This window comes from Nylanderia fulva, unplaced genomic scaffold, assembly GCF_048542155.1.
Source record: "Nylanderia fulva isolate GAGA-0341 unplaced genomic scaffold, ASM4854215v1 Scaffold22, whole genome shotgun sequence".
Classification (NCBI taxonomy): Eukaryota; Metazoa; Arthropoda; class Insecta; order Hymenoptera; family Formicidae; genus Nylanderia; species Nylanderia fulva.
This window is the reverse complement of record NW_028190285.1, coordinates 3,303,108-3,327,600: the sequence shown is the minus strand read 5'-3', so window position 1 is coordinate 3,327,600 and position 24,493 is coordinate 3,303,108. Positions and strand designations below refer to the sequence as shown.

The following is a 24,493-nucleotide window of genomic DNA, read 5'->3' as shown; positions in this document are numbered from 1 at the left end:
TGAATGTACAGGATGTTAAAGTCCGTCGTTAAAAAAAAAATTATGCGTGACTTAAGAGAACCGGAACATACGTCGTATATAGTTATTAAAATTCTGCGAAAGGTAGGAGTGCGCGTTTTCACGGTCGTAATCGCGACGTTATAAAGAACAAAGATGTGGATCCATTAATGAGAAACTATTAATAGGAAACTCTTTTATGTTTTTATTTTTTTTTGCTCTGTTCGTGCTGCATTAATATTTCTTTTATTGTCTATTTTATCATTGTTATTTTTACTTGACATTTTTATATGACATTTGATACGACGTGTCATATAATTTATGACAATCCTTCATATAGTCTTCTAAACGACCGGAAAATAATTTTATAGTCAATATATGAATTTTGATAAAATTCTTTTGACAATAAAAACTAGTTACCATATTTTAAGCAACAATGTTACATCAAAATTACAATGAAATGGTTAATGTTGCCTTGTTTACGAATATTAATTTGGACCGCAAATCATGAATATTCATAATAATAAGATAATTATGATTGAATAATTAAAATAACCAAGTTTATTATTATCATTTTACTATATTGACATAGAATTCTCTTCAAAAGATTTTTTTTTCCAATGTGAAGAAGCAAATTTATTTTTATTTTTTTTTAAAGAATAAAAAAATAACTATACGCGCAATAAATAAAAGAGAATAAGAGGATTATATTCTGATATGAATATATAAAAATCCCCGAGTTTATCATCGTCTAACGGGAGATATTTTTGGATCGTGGCACGTTTGCGGATCTGTCGTCACAGAAGAGCGAACGTTTTACAAAATATAAAACAATGAATATGGGAAGGACATTGTGAGCGAGTTAAAAGAAATAGGAAAGGGAACGAATGTGGGAATGTGTGTCCCTTTTACGGCATTCTCGCGTTTGTTTCGACTTTTCTCTCTTTCTTTCTCGTACGTTGCCCGCACCACCATTATTTCCATCTCGGTGATGAATCTTCGTCGGCGGCTATTATTACCGACTTCATGACGACAACTGTTTAAAACAATATGCTCGGTTTGTATTGTCCCGAGTCGCTCTTCGCAAAATCACGTTCTCTGTTGTCATCACTGACTCAGTTTTCGAGCTATTAAAAACACGTCTCTATCGTAGCCTCATTTGTTAACGCTGCATTGCTGAAAAGTTGTTAAAAAGTTTTTCTTTTTCTTTTTTTTCTTTTTAAGAAAAAATTTATAACGAGCAGTTAAATTAAATTCTTACTAAAAAAATTTCCTTGTATGCGATTTTAGAGATTATCGAGCATTAAATTTTAAACGCCAAGTTTTTATCTCATTAAAATAATTATCATACAATCATCATTTTAAATGAAACTCGAGAATCGAAATAAATACGATAATGGCATAAAAATGCCATTGTCTTTTTTTCTCTCTTTTTCTTTCACGACGTAAAAAATAGATATCTGTTAAAAATGATAATAAAGTAGCAAAACTCGTATAAAAATCAAGATTCGAATTAAAATTTAGAAAGATAATTTAGATAGATTGGTTTTAAGTGAAAATCTGAACCAAGATTTAACATCAAAAAATATTAAATCAATATAATAACATATTCGTATATACAGAGAGAATTTATTCTTAGAATTTATTGGAAGAATTTTATAAAAGTTGCTCTGATTAAGTATTTAGCACAATAAAAAATATGATTATCTACCACAATAAGTTAATTTTATTATGCACATAATAAAATTTACTATGGTATACATATTCATATTTTTTTATTGTTGGAAATATTAATTAGAAAAACTTCAATCAATATATAATAACATATGCAGAGAGAATTTATTGGAAGAATTTTATAAAAGTTGTTCTGTGATTAAGTATTTAGCACAATGAAAAATATTAATATCTACCACAATAAGTTAATTTTATTATAATGCACATAATAAAATTCACTATGGTATACATATTCATATTTTTCTATTGTTGGAAATATTAATTAGAAAAACTTCAATATTAATTATATAAAATTCCTTTCAGTACCATATTGCGTCACTGGTAGCATGATTTTCAAGGTAAACTCTAAGAGGAAATTCCTTCCGTGTACATTCACATTGGTCACAAATTGATCGTCCATCGATCTAACAATAAGAGATGAAAATGAAAATGACATAATCAAAGGATGCAAGAAAGGGACGGGAATAATGTTTCGATAGTAAGCAACAAGTATGCAGAAGCGAGAGAGACGGTATGGGAAGGAGTGGATACAAAGTTTACTGTTACTTGGCCCGTGGCTTGTGCACAGATCAACAGGCCGAGCCTGCTGTTCCTCGTTGTTGGCTCGTTTTCATTGTCATCGTTGACGGATCGATGGACACGGACAAATTGACAGGATATGATGTCAATTTCTTGCATCCTAGAAAAGAAATTTGCTATCCGATGGGAATGCATTAGTGACAGATCGAAGGTATTTCTTACCATCGTTTATCAATTTGAAAGCGATTTTCCTTAATCAATGTGAAATGTGTCATTTATCTGTCACATATATCGTTTCATTTCTATGAGGAATTAGCATTCATTATTTGCAGTAAAATTTAAATAGAGTAAGAGGAGGTGATACGTTTTATTTTTGTATATTTTTAATTTTTTTTTAAATTTTACACACACATATTGGGAAATATTTATATTAAGATTTATAAAGTGTAGGTATATAATCTTTTATCGTTTGTTTACATTGCAAAGCGTAACGTGTATACTAGATAGAGTATTCGATTCCTAAAATGAAGGTAATTAGTTGACAGAAAAACTGTTAGAATCATCTTTGAGTATTCTCCTCTTTTTTTTTAAGCAACAATCAACAATTTAGAAGTAATCAACATTTTCATTGAAATGAGAGGGAAAGATGTCTTTTGTTGCATAGTTTCTCTGCCAATATACAACTTTATTTAGGGAAACTATAAACTATGAATATTTAATGTAGATATATAATTGACAATATTATTAAAGAAACAATCTTGTTAATAATGAAATAAAATCTCAATGAAGTTTCTCAATGAAATGTCGGTAAAATAGTTTGAGACTATGATCATCTGAGATGTTCTTCATGGTTGTAGTTGTAACTAGCAACTATAGATGGCGAAACTTGTACGTTTATCCAGTCGTCACAAATATATTTAAAGTTAAATCAAAATGTATTAAAACTGTTTGTAAAGAGAGAAACGTTAGTTCATGTTTATTGTAATTGTGATATAATGTGCAGTGTTTCGCTTAGATAATTTCGAAATCAAGATAAGACAGAATGTATGTAAATATATTTTAGATGAAGATAGTTCTGCTTGAAATTTAAGTGAAAGATGAAATAGAGAATTTTACATAACCTTGGCAACAATTTTTAAGAAAAACAGTTTAAGGTATGAAAGAACAATTTATATATTATAAATAGATTGTCATTTTTAAGTTCTTATTTTATAAAATCAACAATTTGTTAAATGTGTCATAAATAATTGCTACATATATTTGTTATCTTCATAACTAAAAAGTGCTGTGATTTAAAAATGAATATTTTAAACATTAAAATTCTATATAAATATGATATATATTGTATACTTAAAATTTTCTAAAAATATTAATATTTACGTTGATGTAGACTAAAGTTGATAAATATTATCTTAAATTATATAGAGAAAATAACATTCCTTTTTTAATTAACAATAAGATAAAGTTGGAGATAATATATTTGATAACGTATATAAAAAAAGAAGCAATAATTATATCATTTAGATTCATTTAATTGTCTAGATATTTTTATTCACATAGTAGGAAACACTCATAACGTCATTATTTTGACGCAATAAAATGTATTTAAAATAAAATTAAATATTTAAAATTTTGAAATTATTTTTACAATTTTTTTTTTAGATTTATTTTTCTCCAAATCTTTAGAAATACATACATTTTTTGCAGTATTGCCATGATAAATATAAACACATACAAATTTTATCAAAATATACCTATAGAAAATAATATAGAAGCTAAAATAATAAAATATAAAGTAATGTGACATTAAAATAATACGTAAATACGTATAATAATAATTAAAGTAAAATATAGAGAAAAATGTGTAACATATTTTTAGCATTTCATAATTGTCATTTGATGTCTATAAGAACAGTTTCAAGTAAGACAATTACAGAAATAAATAATTTTGATTGTTAATACACGGTTTAATAAATAAATAACTAATTTTTGAAACAAGACTAATTCTGTTCTTTGATGCTGAATACGATTCCAGTTTCTAAATTGCCTTATTATGTTACAATTTAAAAAATAAAAAAAATAATTTTAATTACAAATTTTTCAAAATTGTAACAAGAGCAGTTTGGAAACTAGAATCATATATAGCATTAAAAAATTGTAAGTATGATTAGTGAGTTATTTAAAAAGACTTTTTTTGATTGAACCGTGTTATGTCGATACAATTTTAATTATATAGATGGTATGCAATTTTAATTATATCGATTGTATGCAATTTTAATTATATCGATTGTATGCAATTTTAATTATATAGATATTATGCAATTTTAATTATATAGATTGTACGCATCAATAATAATATTACAACAGTTATTGATCTTTTCGGGATCATCGGTTGTATATAATTTATTGATGATACTTATGCAAATCTGTTTTTTGAGAAATATCTAAACGGACTTTCTAGGCATTACGTGAAGCGTCGTAATATTCGCGATGATGTCTCGGGTGCATTCGAGCGAGTACTTGTGCAAGTAGAAAACGAATGGAGCAGTCTTGTTATGCTGTCAATCAATGGATTGATGATTACACGGTGCGCTTAATAATACATCAGATTCTCTTTTTTTCTTCTTTTTTTTTATAATTATTATCGTAAATTTATGTCCCCTGATTTTCGCTGGCATCTGCTATATTTATATAGATACATGTTATATATACTTATAATTTATATATGTATGTATATATTTAGCTTATACATATACTTATATATCATTTACAGCTATATTTTATTTAAATCTAGGGAATGAGATATTGTAATGAACAAATAATGAATTAAGTTTGAAAGAAAATATTTATTATTGAGTATTTTTAAAATTAAATATAAATATAAAATAAAATTTAAATATAAAAATAATATTTAATTAATGATTATCCAATGTAATAAAACATTTCATTCGAAAGATTTGAACGCGTACATCGTTCGTACTTTGTTTTGCTTCATATGTGCACGTAAAGAGTGTACTACATGAATAAGTACCTCGTTTCTATATTTCTCTCTTTGTTCATATTACGGAGGCAGTTTTGAATAATTCGACAAGAGATTTATAGAGGTTACATGGCCTCTAATCGTGGCTTGACATTTGTTACATGAACCCACCAGACTGTCAATCTAAGCCAGTTTGGTATTTGCCTGGCATTTGTTATATTGTCGATTTATCTTAGCATGCCAGCAAGGCCAAGGAATCCTTACAAGTTCTTACGGAGGATCAAGGTGTGGCTAGTTATTTGCTACTTGTCAAATATGATTTCAATTGATTGCTATAATTATCGAAAATTAAAAAAGATATATATCAAAATTATTCGCCGAAATAATCTAATATTTAGAAAATCATATACTTTTATACTATAATTTATTGGAATTATATATTATCGGAACTAACAAGCTTTTGGAAAATTCAATGGAAAAAGGTGACAATAAAATATTTGTTTAATTGTTGACGGCTTATCAAGTTGATGCAAACTAGCACTAGTAAATTTGGATTTTATGTATTGTGATGATTTTTGCATACGTTTATTATTAATTTATTTTAATGCGTCTATTATGAAATTTATCATAAAGTTTATTAATTTCTTAAAAAGTTTTCCAAAGAATATATCTCGCTCCCTAAATTTAAATATATGTATAAATGATCTATATAAACTAAAATAAATTACAAAATAATATATATAAATTGTAAATATATATAACATGTATACTAAATATAGCAGATGCTAGCAAAATCATTATTTATTCTGAACCAAAGTCGTGGTTTTATGGTAAAATGTAACACACTCCACTGAATCTTTCTATCTAAGATTTCTAACATCGATAATGGATGCAATGCATCACGGATTTGTTCCAATAAGCTAGTAGACTATGATTTGTCGTCTACGCCTTTTTCGGTCACGATTGCTTTTTCGTTTCGTGACGATGAAGGAGCAAAAAAGCGCACGCGATTGCTGCACGAAAGTTCGATTCGATTTTTCGCGATTGCAAATCGCTGCGCCGCGACAATTGCTCTATGAAAGGCTCTCATTTTACATCGAGAAAGGAGCAGGAGCGGTTGTGGATGAATGGCGACGATGCAGAGAAAATAGAGTGTTTCTCAGAATAAATATCCAACTTGCAAACATTAAAGAATTGTGTGAGGCTTCGCGTGTATCAGCTTTTAATGTTAACTTAAATTTCGCTCAAGCGTAAAATAAACGGCGACACGGATCTTTTTTCTAAACAGTCGAGCGATACGAAACTCGGTCGATTTCGATCAGTTTTGAAAAAAAAAATATTTTCGACAAGTCACAAGTGTCAATAAACTATTGGAAATTAATAAGCGATATACCAAGTCCTGGTTTTTAATTAAGTTTTAATATTACGGTACATTATTTCGCCGCGTTAAATTACATTCGTGATAAGATATACGTGTATAATAAATTCCGTAAAATGATTCGAGGCTTCAAAAGATTATGTTGGTATTAATTTTTTGTAACGAGATTCTTTTTACTCTTTTTCTCTATTTCGCATTATTATGTGTCGAACGATATTAGGCGAAAGATAACGAATGGAAAAAGAAATCGGAGACACAGAGAGGAGCTTCCCTACTCTTGCTTCAACATCCAACAGCTGGCAAGCAGAGAGATGGATAGCACCGTTAGCACACGATTCCTCATAGATCAGTCTTCTCGATCCTCGCCTTTCTTTACTTCTTGTCAGAGGCCATTAAAGTTTTCAGGGACGTGCGCGATTTGACTCTCCGCCGAGAAGTCACGTTGAAATATAAGCATAATCGATATAAGCTTCGCGTGACTGATTTTTTGCCGAATAAATATGAAATTGATTTTGAGGAAATTTTTGCAACAGAGGTTTGCATATATTTTTCATATCGAAGTTAATTAGTTTTTTATACGAATTGAAATATTTAGATTTAAATTTTCAATAAGACTGCTACTTGGATTTAATCAAACAATAAGATAATATCATTTAATTATTAGTTGAAAAATTAATTCTGTGAAAGCTACACGTTGAAATATAATTAATATTAAGCTTCATATTACTGATTTTTTACTGAGTAAATATGAAATTGATCTTGAGGATATTTTTGCAACAGAGGTTTTGCATTTTTCAAATCGAAATTAATAGCAACAGTGTTTTATATACGAATTGAAATATTAAGATTTACATTTTGAATAAGACTACTACTTGGATTTAATCAAACAAGAAGATAATATCATTTAATTATTAGTTAAAAAATTAATTCTGTGAAAGCTGCATTCTGAACATTGTATACCATTATGTTACATAAAATATAATTGCATGATGTATATTCGTGGATTGAAAAGATTGAATCTCGAATTGAATTTGAAAGCCAGATCCAATTTTCATTATGAATTTCTTAAAATTATTGTATAAGTTTTGCGATATCACCAATTAAGAGCACTGTTCTGTTAATTTTTAAATTTTCCAGCTAAACATTATCTTAACTAATTTCAAGAAGATGAAATTGTCTTACCTCAAATAAATATAACGATAATATATATTTTGATAATTTAAATAAAGATGAAACAATATTTAAAATACTATTTATTTAAAATACTACATAATAAGTATTAAATAATATTATATAATATTTTAAATAAGTATCATTATAATAAGTATTTTTTGAAAATACTTATTAAGAGCTCAGACAAAATCAATTTCATATGTATCTATTTTCCAATAAACTTCGGAGATGTAAATGGCTAAAAAAACCGCATAAATTATGCGATGGCGCATCGTATCTCTGTATACGTTCCTGAGAGCTCTCCACCACCTTGGTCTGATCGGCATTTGCCACTTCTACTGCCGTCCAGGTCTGACGGGACCAAGAAGTCAGGATCCGCGCGACTCGACTCGATTTAGTCGGTATCGTGCCGCGACGCGTTTTCCGCACGCGTGACACGAGTGGAGATACGTCCAGAAAATTACCACATATTCGCCCCGTTCTTCATTATAAGTGAAGGGCTTCTCGTTATATAAATCTCGATTGATCGCACTGACCTTCGCGGGTCGGCGGTGCCAGTCGTTTAGAATTATTGACCGGAATCGCACGCTCCGTTTTTCCAAGTATCGGCTTTGAAGAAATTAATTCATCAGTTTAATTAATTATTAAGTGACAAGAGAACTAAGGAAGAAAGAAATGTCAGTGCCGACAGGGCACATGTGCGCGCTTTCATCGAATCGTTAATACTCCGATAGGAGCGAAAAGTGCATGTCTCTGGAAAAAGAACTTTTATTGAAACTCTCCTGATATTTGACGTGTGTAAAATAATTCATTTGGGATTTTATATGTATATGTATATGCGTTTCAAACATTTAAATGATATATCTCAGTTTTATCTTATCGTCGAACTTAGCTTGATCACTAATTAAAGCAATCGTGTCTCGGATAAATTTTATATTTGTCTTTTCGTAAATTGTGATAAGATAAACTTCAAGTTCAATTTTTGATATTAATTTTTGCACTTAAACATTTGTGGCTCTTACGATATCGCATTCATTTTTTTTTAATACAAATTTATTAATAATTCGCAAGGATTATTTTATTATTATATAATAATAAATTTTTGTTATTACTATATAATAAATTGATATCGTTTATATTTTTAAATGTTTTAAATTTATATATTTTATATTTTTATGATATAATAAATTTTCTGATTATAAAGTAACGTGGCTATAATTAGCTGATCACTTGTTATCGATATTACGCGAGCTGCAAATGAAATAGAGACCGGGAACTGCGTTTAAGACCATCTTTAGCGATCATCCTAGTGATCTCTAAACAACAACTCTCGTTGTCGTTACGAACGAATGAAACGATGGAAATTAGCATCTACTCTGCATTCTCGTACTTCCTCTTTTCTCGCGTCGCTAAGCGTACGCATTCATCGGAACAAACTCACGCTCTTTTTTTTCCTTCTCGCTTATTACTACAGCAAAACTGATATTCCAATTGCAGGAATTGCAATCTCGCGTTTCCTGTATACAGTTGTTTAATCGATCGATCGAACGCACTCGGAGGGAATTTAATCGCCGCGTTTCTCACACGAAGCAGAACTCCTTCTTTTGCACTCTCACCCTGAAAAAATTCCGATATAACTCGAACTTAGGTGTGAAAATAAATTTTTATTTTTATTTAAAAAATAGAAATTAGTTTGGGTTAAATATTTTTGGGGAATTTATTCGCGGATATGGAAAGGCAAAGTTCCTCCCTCTCTTATATGCTATATTTTGTAATGAAATAAAACAAGAGAAGACAAGTTTCTCTTTGCACTCAAATCGCATATCGAAATCTGTTTAATAAATCTGGCAAAAAAATAGGAGAAATTTATTGATGATAGTGTAACAGTCATACTGAAGGCAAAATAAGATAGCATACACAAACCAGTAATTTCAACAAAGAGGCATGAATAATACATAATATGAAAAATTAAATATAATTAATATAATGAAAATAAAATATTGAAAAAGAAGTTAAGTAATAAAAAAACTTAACGTTTTAATGATCATTTGATACGATTAGTTTTCTCCAAAAGATGTTAGGTAACAAAATTCGACAGAATAAATGTAGACTTTATATATTTATTCTAATATATTTTTATATTTATGATATGATGTAAATAATGCTAAATTACAATTTAAAATAATATAATAATTGCTTTACATTATACATAATATTACTGACAATGCAACGACGACGCAATGATCAGAAAAATCTGCAAAGTGTCTTACATTGTTTTAACTTATTTTTGCATTTCCTCTTAATTTACATTAACAAATTCTAGCTTTGTATGTGTTCTTTTTAACACTTTTTCATTTCGTGTTTGAAATGGTCGTTATTAATTCTGTTTCGATCGAGCGATTCTGTAATTTCTTACTTTTCTGGATTGAGAATTGCTATCATAAGTCTTCTCTGTATTCAATAATACTCATATCTTTCTCTTTCTCCTTCTGCGTATTGCAGACAAATTGCAATGCATATACATACATATGCCAAATGCAAATTCAAAGCGTAATGCAGTTTCCTTATAATCTTTCTCTCGCCTTTCCACTCTGCGCAATCTCGCATTTATGAGGGTTACATTTGAATAGTTCCGCACCCATCTCTTCACACCGTATCTTTCTTTCATATAAAGATAATTGCAAACCAAGAATAGATTTACATGAAATCTTTCACGATCTGTTACGTTATTTACAACTTTTTCGTAGACAGAATATGTAATATTGAATGAGACCACTTATTTCATAAATATTTTAATGCAATTATTCATTAAATAATAATAGTAAGTAAATGTTAAAAAATAAGATTTAAAAATCTAATAAAATCTTACATATTAATTTAAAATTTGTATTTACTGTCTAATCAATTCGTTAATTAAAATTACCATATTTCAATGTCTCTTCTTTTCATCAAATATTCAGTATTGATGAATTTTTCGATTTTTCTGTTACCATAATTATGAACTATTAATCACGGTCGTTTCACGATTGTGTTCTTTTTTTCTCACTCTCGTAATTGTTTAGGTATGCGATTAGATTAGACGGAATCCGTAAAACTCGTGCCTTATTAAGAAAGAAACGCCAATCATTTCTTATCATCGCGTCATTCGCACGAAGTCGTTCGCGGTATTAATTAAAAATAACGTGCAAAATGATGCGAAATGAATTATTGAACCAGGTATAAGGTCGATTTGATCAAATCAATTTGTCTCTGTCGCTGAAATACGCGTTGTTTAATTGTTCGTTCGTTCGTTTGTGTTAGTCGTATCCGAATAATTAAACACCTTGTCCGCGATGTGTATATAATGAGCTGCGGTTGTGTTGGTATATATCTCACTCCGCGATCTATTATTTACTTTCTTTATGCATACACGCGTGTCTCAAGGGCAGATATACTGCAGTTGCAAATGCAGAATACAATGCTTTTCTCGAAAATCTCTCTTCATTCCGCGGTGTCTACTAAATCACGCGAATCTTTCACTTTCATCAACTGGTTCGTTCTCTTTAAATATGTGATACCAGGGATAGGTAACAACTAGTTAATTAGTTAAAAGTTAATAACTTTTAACTTAGCTGAGTTAATTTCAAATGTATTATTTTTCACCTTAAACTTGTTCACTTTTTTCCCAAGTTAAATTTTTTTATCTCTGAATACCATTATTGTTTTTTTTATAAATTATAAACGTATTATTTTTCAATTAAAGTATTATTAATTTTTATGTTTATTTGTCATCAATTGTAATTACCAAAAAATATATTTCTATATAAAAATCAAAATTTCTTTGTTATTTGTTATTATAAATTTTAAAAGAATTAACAAACGAAATTCTATAATTTGATATAATTCAACTTCAGTTAATTTAATCTTAACTTAACTTGAACTGAGTTAATTTTTTGTTCATGCAACTTTTAACTTAACTTAGTTTAAGAAAATCATTAACTTACCCAACCCTGATATATACATATGTTATATTGCAAAAGAATCTGACATTTCTATAACGAGGCTATATATAAAGTGACTGATTTAATTATATGTGAATAAAATTTCCAATATATTTAAAATACATATAGCGAGTCAGTCGTGATAAAATCAAAGAGAGATCCGCGTAAATCGTCGATGGCAAAAAAAATATCGATATATACGATGACGCTTGATCGAATAAATCGAACGCTCGACATGAAACGCGATTTTCTTTTTCACAAGCGTTGGTCGTAGTAATACAATATATCTCGGATAACTTTCTCACATCACGGTCCTCCTCGGGATCTCTCGGTTTCTTCTCGGCCGCGTTTAATTTCTCCAAATCACGGACGCGAATCTCGCGAACGCCTTCGATTTCTCGCGGATGATGAAAAGTATCGGAAAGCTGAAAATCTCTCTCGTATATATTCACTTTCCTCGTTCTTGTTCTCCGATTGTTGGTCCTCGAAAGAGAGCGACGAGAGACCAAACACTTCCATTCTATTTACTATAGTAGAAAAAAAAATTTTAATATATAAAAAATATATATAAAAATATAAAAAAATAAAAATAAATATAAAAAAATAAAAACAAATGAAAAAAATAAATACAAAAATATATATAAATGATTTTGATCTCGTGCAAAAGTGCGCAAGGGAATTCGAAATGTAAATCGCGCGATGCGGTTATTTCGCATTGTTATCGCGATTGTGCGATCTGCAAGAGAGTCAGTCACTTTCTTCCTGCGGATACGTCTCGCGTGAAATACGCTCGTTGTTTATGCGCCGGAAAGGCTAACAAACCGGCCGGACCGCGTGTGAATTAAAAATCTGTCGGTCGGTTATGTTAAGCGGCCGTTTTGAACGCGAGAGATTTTACGAGATTCCCCTTCGTTCAGTAATCCCGTGCGTGATTCTGCGAGAAAAGCTCTTGAACTCTTGCAAATCTGATGTAATTTCAACTCTCTAATCTTTATCTCTGATATTTTTATCTGATATATTTCTATACGTAAAGCTTCTGTGAATAGAGGAATAATATAATAATAATAATAATAATAATAATATGTGTGTACATGTATTTCCTGAAAGTTTAAGTATATTAAACTTATTTTCTTGTAAAATGTACGAAATTAAAAAAAATTAATGTCTTAAGATTTATTTATCTTTTATCGACACGATATTGATAATTTATCTATTAATGCTCTAAATTGATTTTCCAGATAGCATTAAAATGTTTAAGATTAAATGGTTTATAAATTAAAAATACTTCATTATGAGATGACCCATTTTAATATATAGCTGCATATTTCTGAATACTTTTATACATTGCTGAAAAGAAACATGCGAAATATGCATACATTTCTACACATCTGAATATATAACTATGCAAATGACTTTATGTTCGATATTAATATATGTGCATGATTCGGTAAATATATTTTATTGTGTGTCCATATACAGTACATCAAAGATATGCCGTGATATCTTATCGAAACGAGAATGATTTTTCGAGCAGAGATAACCCTGTTTAGTATGTTGTTACTTCTTTATTTTAATTGCGATTTTATCGCAAATTAAATATTAATTTTGCAGATTACTTTTTACTGAAAATATATTAAGTATGTTACTAAATATTTTTAACATAACATTTTAAAAATTAAAAACAGCATTGTCGATGTTAATATTAGATATATGCATATACGAAACTTTTATTACATATTTATTTGTATTATTTAATTTTCAAATTTATTATTATTATTTCAATCACACACATTATATCAAGTTAATTAAATAAATTTAAAAAATTAAAAGAACTATGAGTTGGATGGGAATATTTCATAAAAGCAATCAAAAGTATAGTTAATAAAACATGTCTTTCAGATTGAAAGAAAACATTTACTCCAACATTAAATCGACAAATTGAAGTGAAATGAGAAGACATACGTCTCATAGAAAATAAGTAGAAACGATTAGAGGTTTATATTAATGTCACGCTAATTTTGGTTAGAATGTTGATGGCAAAATCGTGAGAACTAGGTGGACCTTAAAACCGTATGTCACTTACGAGCAAGTTCTCTTTCTTTCGAAACGAGTTTCTCGGAACGTGTTGGAAGCGTGACCGTGTCTGTAAAACAGGAAAAGAAAATGCCCATGTAACGCAAGAATATGTAATCATCGTTTTCTTTGCCTATGAATTATATTATTATTTTATTTTCGAACGATACATTAACAAAATCCACGGCAGCTCTCATAATTTCCGACAAGCCGATGATTGAGAATCTCGGTAATTCACCATTTTTAATAGTGTAATGTACAATTTTTTTCTAAGTAGGGAAAGAAATGTTTGTATATCCGTAATTTCTTAAATTTGAATATTGATTTATTATTAGCGTTTATAATTTTTTTCCTTAAAATTTACTCTGAAAATTATAGGACAATATATTGGAAGAATTTTTTATCTATCACAATTTTTAATAGTGTAATATACAATTTTTTTCTAAGCGGGGAAAGAAATGTTTGTATATCCGTAATTTCTTAAATTTGAATATTAATTTATTATTAGCGTTTATAATTTTTTTTCCTTAAAATTTATTCTGAAAATTATAGGGCAATATATTGGAAAAATTTTTTATCTATCACAATAAGTTATAAAATATGTTAGTAAAATTTATAAAATTGACTATGTAAATTCTCAAAGAAAAGAATTCTCTCTGCGTATAATAGTTACAAAAGTTGAAATACTAGAAGAGAAATTGCGTCATATAAAAATATTAATAATCATAATGTTTGTCAGGCTTTTTAAAAATAAATATCCGTGAATATTCAGATTCTGCAGATTAAACATCCAACTTTTCAGTCTTTAACGCGCGTTTGTTTTACGACCTTTCGGCGCAATTGACCCGCATAGCTACATTTCCCTTCTATTTTACTATTCTCTTTTCTCCCCTCTCTTTCTCTCTCTCTCTCTTTCTGTCCCCTTCTGATTTCGTATCAGCTGCCTTTTACAATGCCGCGGAAACGCGAGCGTTGCTTTTGCGCGTGTCGTGCTAGATTTCCAACATCCTCTTCTCTGTGACGCAAAATTGCGCGCACAATCCGTATACGTGCATTCATCAGTATACGCTGTTATTTCGCGAAATTGCGTGAAATATCGCCAAAATAAAGAAAGAAAAAGAAAAAAAAATTGAGAAGAAATCGTTCGATTCCTCGATTTTTCGAAGAAACGCGACTATAACCGTGTCGCTGTTAGGGTTGAGTAATAACTATAATTAATTAAAAGTTAATAACTTTTAACTTAGCTTAAGTTATAAACGTATTCTTTTTAAATTAAAGTATTATTCATTTTTATGTTCATTTATCATCAATTGTAATTACCAAAAAATATATTTCTATATAAAAATCAAAATTTCTCCGTTATTATATATTTCAAAAAAATAAGAAACAAAATTCTAATTTAATATAAATAATATTTTCAAAAATTAACTTCTGATTAAACTGAGTTGATTTTTTGTTCATGCAACTAATTTGATAAGCAACTAACTTTAACTTAACTTAGTTTAAAAAAAAATCATTAACTTACCCAACCCTACTTGGTCCTTCATTTTTTGTTGTTGTCTTATATATGTATACATATATTTCGAAAAAATAAATGCCCGAATAATCTCGCTCTTGATGGGACTTTCACGCGGTTGTTTGAAAAATTCAGTATCGCTATCGCGCGATGAGATCTCTCGCGTGGTTCGTAATTATTTCTAACGATGCACAGACGGCGAGAGAGTGCTATATATGCATGTATCTACACCTGAGCGTTATTATTATCTCGCTCTCCGTCTTTCTGCAAATAATGCATTTCTGCAATTAATAATGCATCGTACGTCGCGGCTCGCATTTGTCAAGTGCACTCGCAGCTGCACGAGGCGATGCTGCGATCGCAAATTGCAACCGCGATTGCACGGAGAGAAACCGAGTTTGAACTGGAGCTCTCCGACATGGAAATAGAGGTCTCGATCAAGTCGACGTAAACGAGAGAAAAAGTTACAAACTCGTCGGAGCGGAAAACACCGTTTCTTTATCTCTTGCCTTCGGCCAAGATAAGCCTCGAAAATTAATTCAGTTATTTAGATTATCACGCTTGCGAACGATTTAAAGGAATTTTTTAACGATGTAATAATTTTACAAAATTGAAAAATACGCTTTCTATCTATTTATTTTTTTAATATATACAATAATAAAGCAGAGAAATATTTTATTAATATACCTATATATAAATTCGATATAAAAACTAATGTTTGAGAAGAGAAAAAGCACCGATGCTTAAAGTATTAACAGACATTGAATTACGCAATTGCCGTAATTATTGATTGCAACACTAAAAAGGTTCTGCCTTGTTTAGTTCGTTTCCTTGGAGTTATCGACTCTACTTTCTCTTGACTGCGAAAAAAATTATTGTATTCCGCAACATTCGTTAGTTATGACATGTACAGGCGCGTTACTACTTACTACTGTCTCTGCTGAGAACATAAATCCTTAAAACTAAATGCTTATTAATAGAGGTGACCAAATTTACAGAATACGGTAACAGATAGCTTGATTATTCGGACGCGTAAAATTTATATTTGTATATGCATATTTAATTAACGTCATTATCGATTTGTCTTCTTTCATATAGATTGAAATTTTAGAATTTGTAAGTAGTACGCAATTTTTTAAAAATATAATATGCTTAAGGACTTATATTTAAAAATCGTTATTTATGAATATAACAATATAAGATGTTATCACGTGATATTTTTGTCCAAACAATATAATCGATTTTTAAAAAATAATTGCATTTTCGATTCGTATAGATAGAAACAACCGTGCGATAAATCGCGAAAATAAATTTTAATTAAAAACGCGAGTTTATTGTTTCGAAAGCAGAGATATTCAAAAAATATAACTGACGTCATATATCGAGGCCGAGGCGGTATTTTGATTTCTCTTTGTATCACGTAGCGCGATGTTATAACAAACGTAAATGTACGATTCAGTGTTTAACGATTGCGCGAAGAAGAATCACGATGGTGATTGAGCAAATCTCGTGGGCGATTCACGTGGGCCTTCACGATCCCTTGATCTGAAACGGCGAATCATCTATCTTCCAGTACGAAATCGGCGATAGGAAATGAAGAAATTGAAATTTGACTTCTTCTCACGCTCGCTCTCTCGTTGCCAAATCGAAATAACGCGATAAATCGCTAATGAGGAAAACAAAACCCGCGTCACTTATTTCAACCAATTTGAGCCAAAAGAGGCGGCCTCGTTAATCCAGTCAAAAATGTTTTATATATAATTATATAGAAATAATTGTATAATTATACATATAATCGTAAAATTATATGTGAAATATGTCCATTTTTTAAATTATATAATTATATATATATATATAAATTTATATAATTATATATAAAAAGCACTTTTGTCTAATTATGTATGGACATATTTTATATATAATTTTGCGATTATATGTATAATTTTATATATTTCTATATAATTTTATATTGTTATACATAAAAAATGTTTTTTGCGCATTGCGTTTGAAGTTAATTAGTGGCACTTGAAATTTCATGAAATATCTACATATAGCGATTTATACGAGGGAGGAGAAAAAAAGGAAGAAAGACAGTTATTTATAGAATATTTTGAGGTCAGCGTGCACGATCTCATCGAAATCGACGTACCAATTTGACTTGCGATCGCGAAGACGAGGACGGGACGACACGAGAGAAAGAGACGATTGCGTGGGAAGCGATCGGGATCGCGCGGATCCTTGTAGGTCGAGGAAACGAGGACGAGGTGCTGGCTGGCTCGTGTGAGAAGTTCTGTGAAAGGGTTAATTGCGAGAAACAGGTAGCCCGGGCGGTGATATCAGTGTTTATTCGTTAATTCGCGCTTAGAGAGGCCGTCGTTTGTATATATGTTTTCCCGATTTCTCCTCGAATCAATCTCGTGGTTACTATAGTTAATTAGTTAAAAGTTTGAAAAAAAGTTAAAAAGTTCATAACTTTTAGCTTAGTTAATTTAAAACTAATTTTTAACTTCATCTAGTTATTATTAACTTTTTCCCAAGTTAAATTTTTTATCTCTGAATACTATTATTGTTTTTTTATAAGCTATAAACATATTATTTTTAAATTAAAATATAATATTATTAATTTCTATGTTCCTTTGTCATCAATTGTAATTATCAAAAAATATATTATTTCTATATAAAAATCATAATTTCTTTGTTATTTGTTATTATAAATTTTAAAAGAAATCAACAAATAAAATTATAATTTAATACATAATGTTTTTAAAAATTAACTGTTGATTTAATTTGAGTTAATTTAATCTCAACTTAATCAATCTAAATTTCATCTTAACTTTAACCGAGTTAATTTTTTGTTAACTTACCCAACCCTGCGGTATTTGAGCATTCGATGGAAAATCTCATCGACGATCAAACAGAAAATCTAATCGAGATGGAGAATAAATTTGCGGTACATAAATTCACACTAATCCGCGAGAATGGCGTTCCTATATTTCTTCCAAGATACACGTGGAAAATTTAAATTCTATACGCGTTTAGAGAGTTAATCGAAATTACGAGTGAAATCGTAGGAGCTACGAATTCGGCATAAATTTGAAATAAAAATTAGAAAATTGACGTGATGTCACATTTTTTCAAAGCGCGTAGAAAATGTTATCGACACCCAGAGAGAATTTTTTCTTATAGAATTTATATCCTGAAAATCATATTGAAAGAATTTTATAAGAGCTTCTTTGATTAATATTCACTACAATAAAAAATTTTAATAATCTACCACAATAAGAAATAAAATATGTTCGATTAATTTTACTATGTACGTATTAATATTTTTTTATGGTAAATATTAATTAGAGAACTCATAAAATTCTTCCAATATCGTATCGTTTCACGATTACCCTGATTTTCAGGGTAAATTCTAAGAGAAAATTCTCTCCGTGTACTTTAATACTGCTGATCATTAAGATTGCAAAATGTGTATACATATACATATAATAAAAAATTAACAGAAAATTTAATTGACATATATATATAATTAAATGTTTGTGTTAATTAAATTTATATACATGTACTATAATCCTTATACATATATGCATATAAAGAAATGAAAAATTAAAATGAATGATTGTGAATACAAAAGTGCGAGATATCAGTTCGACATAAATTTTGGCGATTAAGAAACTGTCGTGACGTCAAAACTTCGTTTTGACGACACACGTGTTTCCAGCCGAAATAAGCTTCGTATATGAATCACAGAAATCTACCGAGTGCACGTGTAATTACGCGAGGAGAAAGCATTGCGATATCCAATTACACGTTTCATTACACGTCATCATGGTGATGTCGCATCGCGAGCCTAACATCTCGTCAAACATACGGGCGATAATCGAGCAGCTGAACTTGAATCCGGTGGAGAGGAGACGACTGATCAACAAGACCAGGCAGGAAGGAAATGCGCGATGCAAGAGCTTTCCGGACGGGATAATGATGGAGTCGCAAGCCCCGAAGATCAGCATCGGGGTTTACGGCTGCAAGGATCGAAGTGCCGAATTCAGGATACCGGATCATCCGATCGCGATGCGAAAGATCGAGATCGAGCGATCGAGATCGAAGCTGGACACGCGACAGAGAATCCTGACGCAGAAGAAAGAAGCGCTTCCTCCTGCGTGTCAGATCAAAATAGAAGCACCTTCCTCACAGGTGAAGAGAGAAGTGAGAATGGACCACTTGACCACAAACGAGGTAATAAATCGATAATATTCATCGCAATCGCGCGGTCGAAGCTCGCTGTGTTCTGGAGAGAGATCGTTGCAATTTACTGCTGATCGTAATTTCTTCGTTTATTTATTAGCTTTTTATATACCTTTAATTTTTATATATAATTGAGTATTTATAAATCGAATTATCGATTGAAAATATCTATTGAAATATTTTTAATATGTAAAGTAGAACTGATTTAGATTTTTTTATATTCGGGATTTTATTAAATGCATCTCCTTTTAATCTAATCATCAAATACGAACACATGATTGTATTGTTTATAAAAAACGCGAATAATATTTAATTTGAATTGTATAAAAATTCAAGGGTAAGTTCGAGTGCCGATCGATAGTGTCTATCGGATCCTTTAAAAAGGACACGATCCTTATCAAGGATGACAGCCGAAGATCAACGTTGCCGACGAAGATGCTTCCGACAGATCAACAAATCATCAAGAGAGAACACACTATTCAAATCGACTCCTGCACGATCGAGGTAATCGATCGAATAAATAAAAATAGCGCGATAAGCATATGTTTTTCGTGCGTGCTTCATTATTAATTATTAAACACGATTAGTAACAATTATATAATCGATCTGTGTGTACGATCTATCTGCCCAAGGACAAGGTCGCGGACGCATCAACAGTGTCGATCAGACCATACAAAATTGAAAATCGTCTGAGATCGAAGCAGCCATATATCTCGATGAACGTCAAAATTCCCCGAGCTACGAAGGAACAGATGATTGTTAAGGAGCAGATTCGCATCGAGGACACGGTCGAGGTAATCGATCAACGTCATCAACGCTCACGATCCCTTAAATATCGACGAAGAGGACAAATCAAATATTATCGTTCGCCGAATCTCAAATATTCTACATAATATTATAATTATGAGAAAAATTAATTATTATGTTTGCCAGATTAATATATAGATTCTATCTTCTAACATTTTATTTTTCGAAATATTGTAAATAAAGAATGAAAGTATAGAGTTTCATTAATTTAATAATTAACGCTAAGAGCGATTGCGCTGATTGTTTATTATATAACACAAAAATAAGTAGAATTATAAAGTAAGATTATTATATTACACTTGTATATAACATACATATTTTTTAATATTCTTTCTCTCGTTCTGTATATCGTGTAATACTATACGCGAGACATCGTGTTCAGCATACAAATAATTTTAACGGGTTCGAGTTGGTTCTCATTTTGCCATCCCGTGCTACGCCCGCGTGACGATCGAATCGCGTGAATCGCGCGCGATCGCCTGCGCCTGTGCTGCAATTACGGTTTAAGAGAGCACGGTCGATTCGAAAGAGAGCTCACCTATATCTCCCTTTCTTGCCCGTTATCATACTTTTTCCCCTCGTGCGATAGTTTTCGCATTCGGGACCGAAAGCAAGTGACGACGCACCTGCGACCGGTTTCCGAAGCCGATCGCGGTTAAGTGGCCGCGCTCGACTCTCGCACGGTGGTCAATACCGTTAGAAAACGATTGGGCGACTTGCCTCGCTCTTTCTCTCTGCCTGCTCGTCGAAAATAACGTCGGTAACGGCGTCTGGAATTATGTTACATCGCATCGAGCGCCAAGTCTCTATCTCATCGCGTAGGAAGGCGGATCGATCAATAAATTGAAAACGATGACTTCAAAAGTCTCTGGAGACGAGCGAGAGTTGCCAGGAACATTCTCGGGAAATCCCAAGAGCTGTCAGGGAATAGATTTTTGGCAACAAAAAAGAATAAATAACGATAAAATTGATGAAATCGCCAGTGATGAGTAAACCCGTACAAATTTATTGAAATTTTGATCTAACTGGTCAGTACAATTTATTAGAAACAGTACGTTTCGACCCTTAGGTACGGGTCCTTTTCAAGTGTAACTGCACAATAAAAATATACAATGATTAAGATACGAAACAATAATTTACAATTTCTTCGTTAACAACTTTGTAAATTATTGTAAATGTTTTTTAATCATTGTATATTTTTATTGTGCAGTTACACTTGAAAAGGATCCGTACCTAAGGGTTGAAACGTAGTGTTTCTAATAAATTGTACTGGCCAGTTAGGTCGAAATTTCAATAAAAAAGAATAAATTAAATCAAATTCAAGTGGAACATTTCAGATATTAGATAGAAATGATTTGACTGATTGATTAAAATATGATTTTTTTTATATTTATTAATTGAGTTTGTTATATTTATTTTATTTAAATTACACATTAATTGTTAAACACACATATGATCATATATATCCTATAAGAATTTTAGAAAAAGATACTCGGGTATTTTGAGCGATTTATGAGTTCTCAAAAACCAGAACCAAAGCGAAAAATTACGGATTAAGATTCGTTGGCATTGCATGATGTAATATATTTTATAAACGCAATCAGATCTATTAGATAATAAAAATGATTTTTGTTACGCAGATTACGAGATCGACGAAAAATACGGTCGACCGAACCGTTCTGGTGGCCAAGGAAGATTTACGTAAGTTTTATTATGTTGTTCGCACAGTGTTATTGCTTCACGACACTTCAATTATACAGCTAATCGCGATTTACAATCTTTAACTATCTAGTTATTTAATTATTTTTATATTTAAGTTTGTAAAAAAATAAGAATTAATATTTTTTTAAAATAATAATATTTATAATTAAATTCCAGTCATTCTAAATATTACAAAACAATATGTCAAAATTTTTGTTAATCTTACATATATTTTTATTAATCTTTACATATATTATTTATAACTACTCGGTATTGATAAATTATTATTATATCGAGTGCACAAATTGAGTTCAAACGAGCGTGAGAATTTTTGAGATTTTTTTACTTGTTATATTTATTTAGCAATCTACTTACCTCTGCAAAAATTAAAAATTTATTTATGAAGAGACACGTCTCATCGACAAGTACATGAAAGTACATGACAAATGAGAAGTAGCTGTAATTAAGCTCATGTCATGTCTATTGTCAAGATCTACCGTTATTCTCTCTTTATCCGGAATTTTTTGTCAGTCATACTTTCAATTAAAATGATTCTGCCTTGTATAAGAACCTCCGAATTACGTAGATTGGAGAAATGTACCGTAAGAGAGGAGATTTCGAAATTCTTTAATGAAACAAGCTTATGCTCTCCATTCGATCTTGCTTGTACCGACTTAGAAAAGATAAGCAGACCTTTTTGTATCACTAATGACTCTCTTGTTATATAAACCGTATTTATGCGCCACATATTGCATTATACGATACTTCGCACAATGATAATTTTTTTTTTTAATTTCTAACAGCACAATTGGAAAGCGCGAGCTTGAACCACACGGCGGCGCATCACAGGATTTCCGTGCGTCCGAAGAACCGACGTCCACCACGTCGTACAGCGTCGACGACGACGTCGTCTGCCGACGTCGGCGTTTCTAAGTCGTCATCGGTACCACCGACTATCGTCGAGGATACCCTGGACAGTTTGGAGCAGCAGAAGCAGGAGCAGCAGCTGCCTCAATCGACGATCAGCAATGGTAGTTCGTCGCCGACAGAATTACCACCAAAGGCTGTTGGCGTAATCAGAAAGTCGTCAAGCCGGTTGTCTCGCAACTCCGACATCTTCGAGGAGTTAGAGTCGAGGTTGCCGAGGAAGACGAGCGCGACCTCGTTGTCGCCAGACAGTCTGGACGTAACAACGACGATATCACGGAGCAGCGCGGAAATGCCCGTCACCGAAGAACAGCAGCAGCCGGAGATCAAATGGATCACTAGGAAACCATCAAACCGGATATCCAAGCCCGACGTATTTGAGGAACTGGAGGCAAAATTGCCGCGCAGAAGATCCTCGTCGAATCGATTGTCCAAATCGCCGGACAGCCTGGACTCTGTTCCCTGGTTCTCCAAATCCACCGAAGAGGTCTTCGACAAACTCGTGGAGTATGAAGAGATTGCGAAGCCGGTCATTTCGGCCAGGCGACCGCTGCTGAATCCCATCTCGAAGTCCACCGATCGCGTCTCCAAGTCGTCGGACAGTCTAGAGGCGATCGAACCGCTGGTAAGCGACGATTCGATCGAGCGGCGACGAAACAGTTTTGATTTCCGGGCGCGCAAGAGCTCGAAATTAATATCTAAATCGTCGGAGAACTTCGACGTGCTCGAGCAAAGCGGCTGCATTGGAGAGGAGATCGGCCAGGAGTTGCAGAAAAGGAGTAGCGTGTCCGATATTAATTTGTCGCGCAGCCAAAGACTGTCGAAGAGCATTTCCAAGTCGTCCGAGAGCTTTGAAAGGATTGACATGAGCGACATGAAGGATGACGTCGACGTAGAAGTGCTGTTGGATGATGATACGCCAAAAGCGGGTGGACGGTCGACCAAGAGAATGTCCTCGGAAAGCTCGGACAATCTAGACGTGGAGGATAGACTGGAGAATAGGAGGGTCAGAAGGACACCCAAGAGAATGCCGAGCACCAGCATAGTGGACATGATAGTTTCTGGGGACGATCACGAGAGGGAGAGGCGACCGACTCCTACCAGGAAACCATCAAGGCTTCAAAAGTCTTCCGAAAGTTCGGAACTGGGTAGTACGGATACTCTGGACTCGGAGAGAAGAAACAAATCGTCGGAGAGCACCGAGACGCTGGACAGTTTGGAGAAAGACTTGGAACAGGATAGAAAAGACGAGGAGATTACGGATAACGTGGTGGACAAGCGTGAAAAAAATGTAAGATATGTGATAAAGAAATATAATATATAATAATAAATAAATTATATATAATAATATTGTAATATAATTTAATATTTTATAATTTTATAAATATAATTTATATATATATATATATATATATATATATATATATATATATATATATAAATGATAAAGATCCTTCTAA

At 31.6% G+C, this 24,493-nt stretch overlaps 1 protein-coding gene across 8 annotated transcripts in view; it reads left to right on the top strand.

Annotated features, from left to right (window-relative positions):
* LOC114928727 (uncharacterized) overlaps nt 1–24,493 on the top strand; it is a 67,631-nt gene that overhangs the window by 39,945 nt on the left and 3,193 nt on the right. For 6 of the 8 annotated variants that reach the window (XM_085482895.1, XM_029300014.2, XM_085482894.1 and 3 more), the window contains 2 exons: nt 22,046–22,106; nt 22,910–24,324. In XM_085482895.1, the coding sequence (XP_085339021.1) occupies nt 22,046–22,106; nt 22,910–24,324 (1,476 nt within the window). Of the gene's footprint in view, nt 1–8,188; nt 8,576–18,949; nt 19,590–19,934; nt 20,103–20,230; nt 20,393–22,045; nt 22,107–22,909; nt 24,325–24,493 lie in introns of those variants that run through there. The other 2 variants (XM_029300015.2, XM_085482896.1) reach the window with 2 other exon arrangements.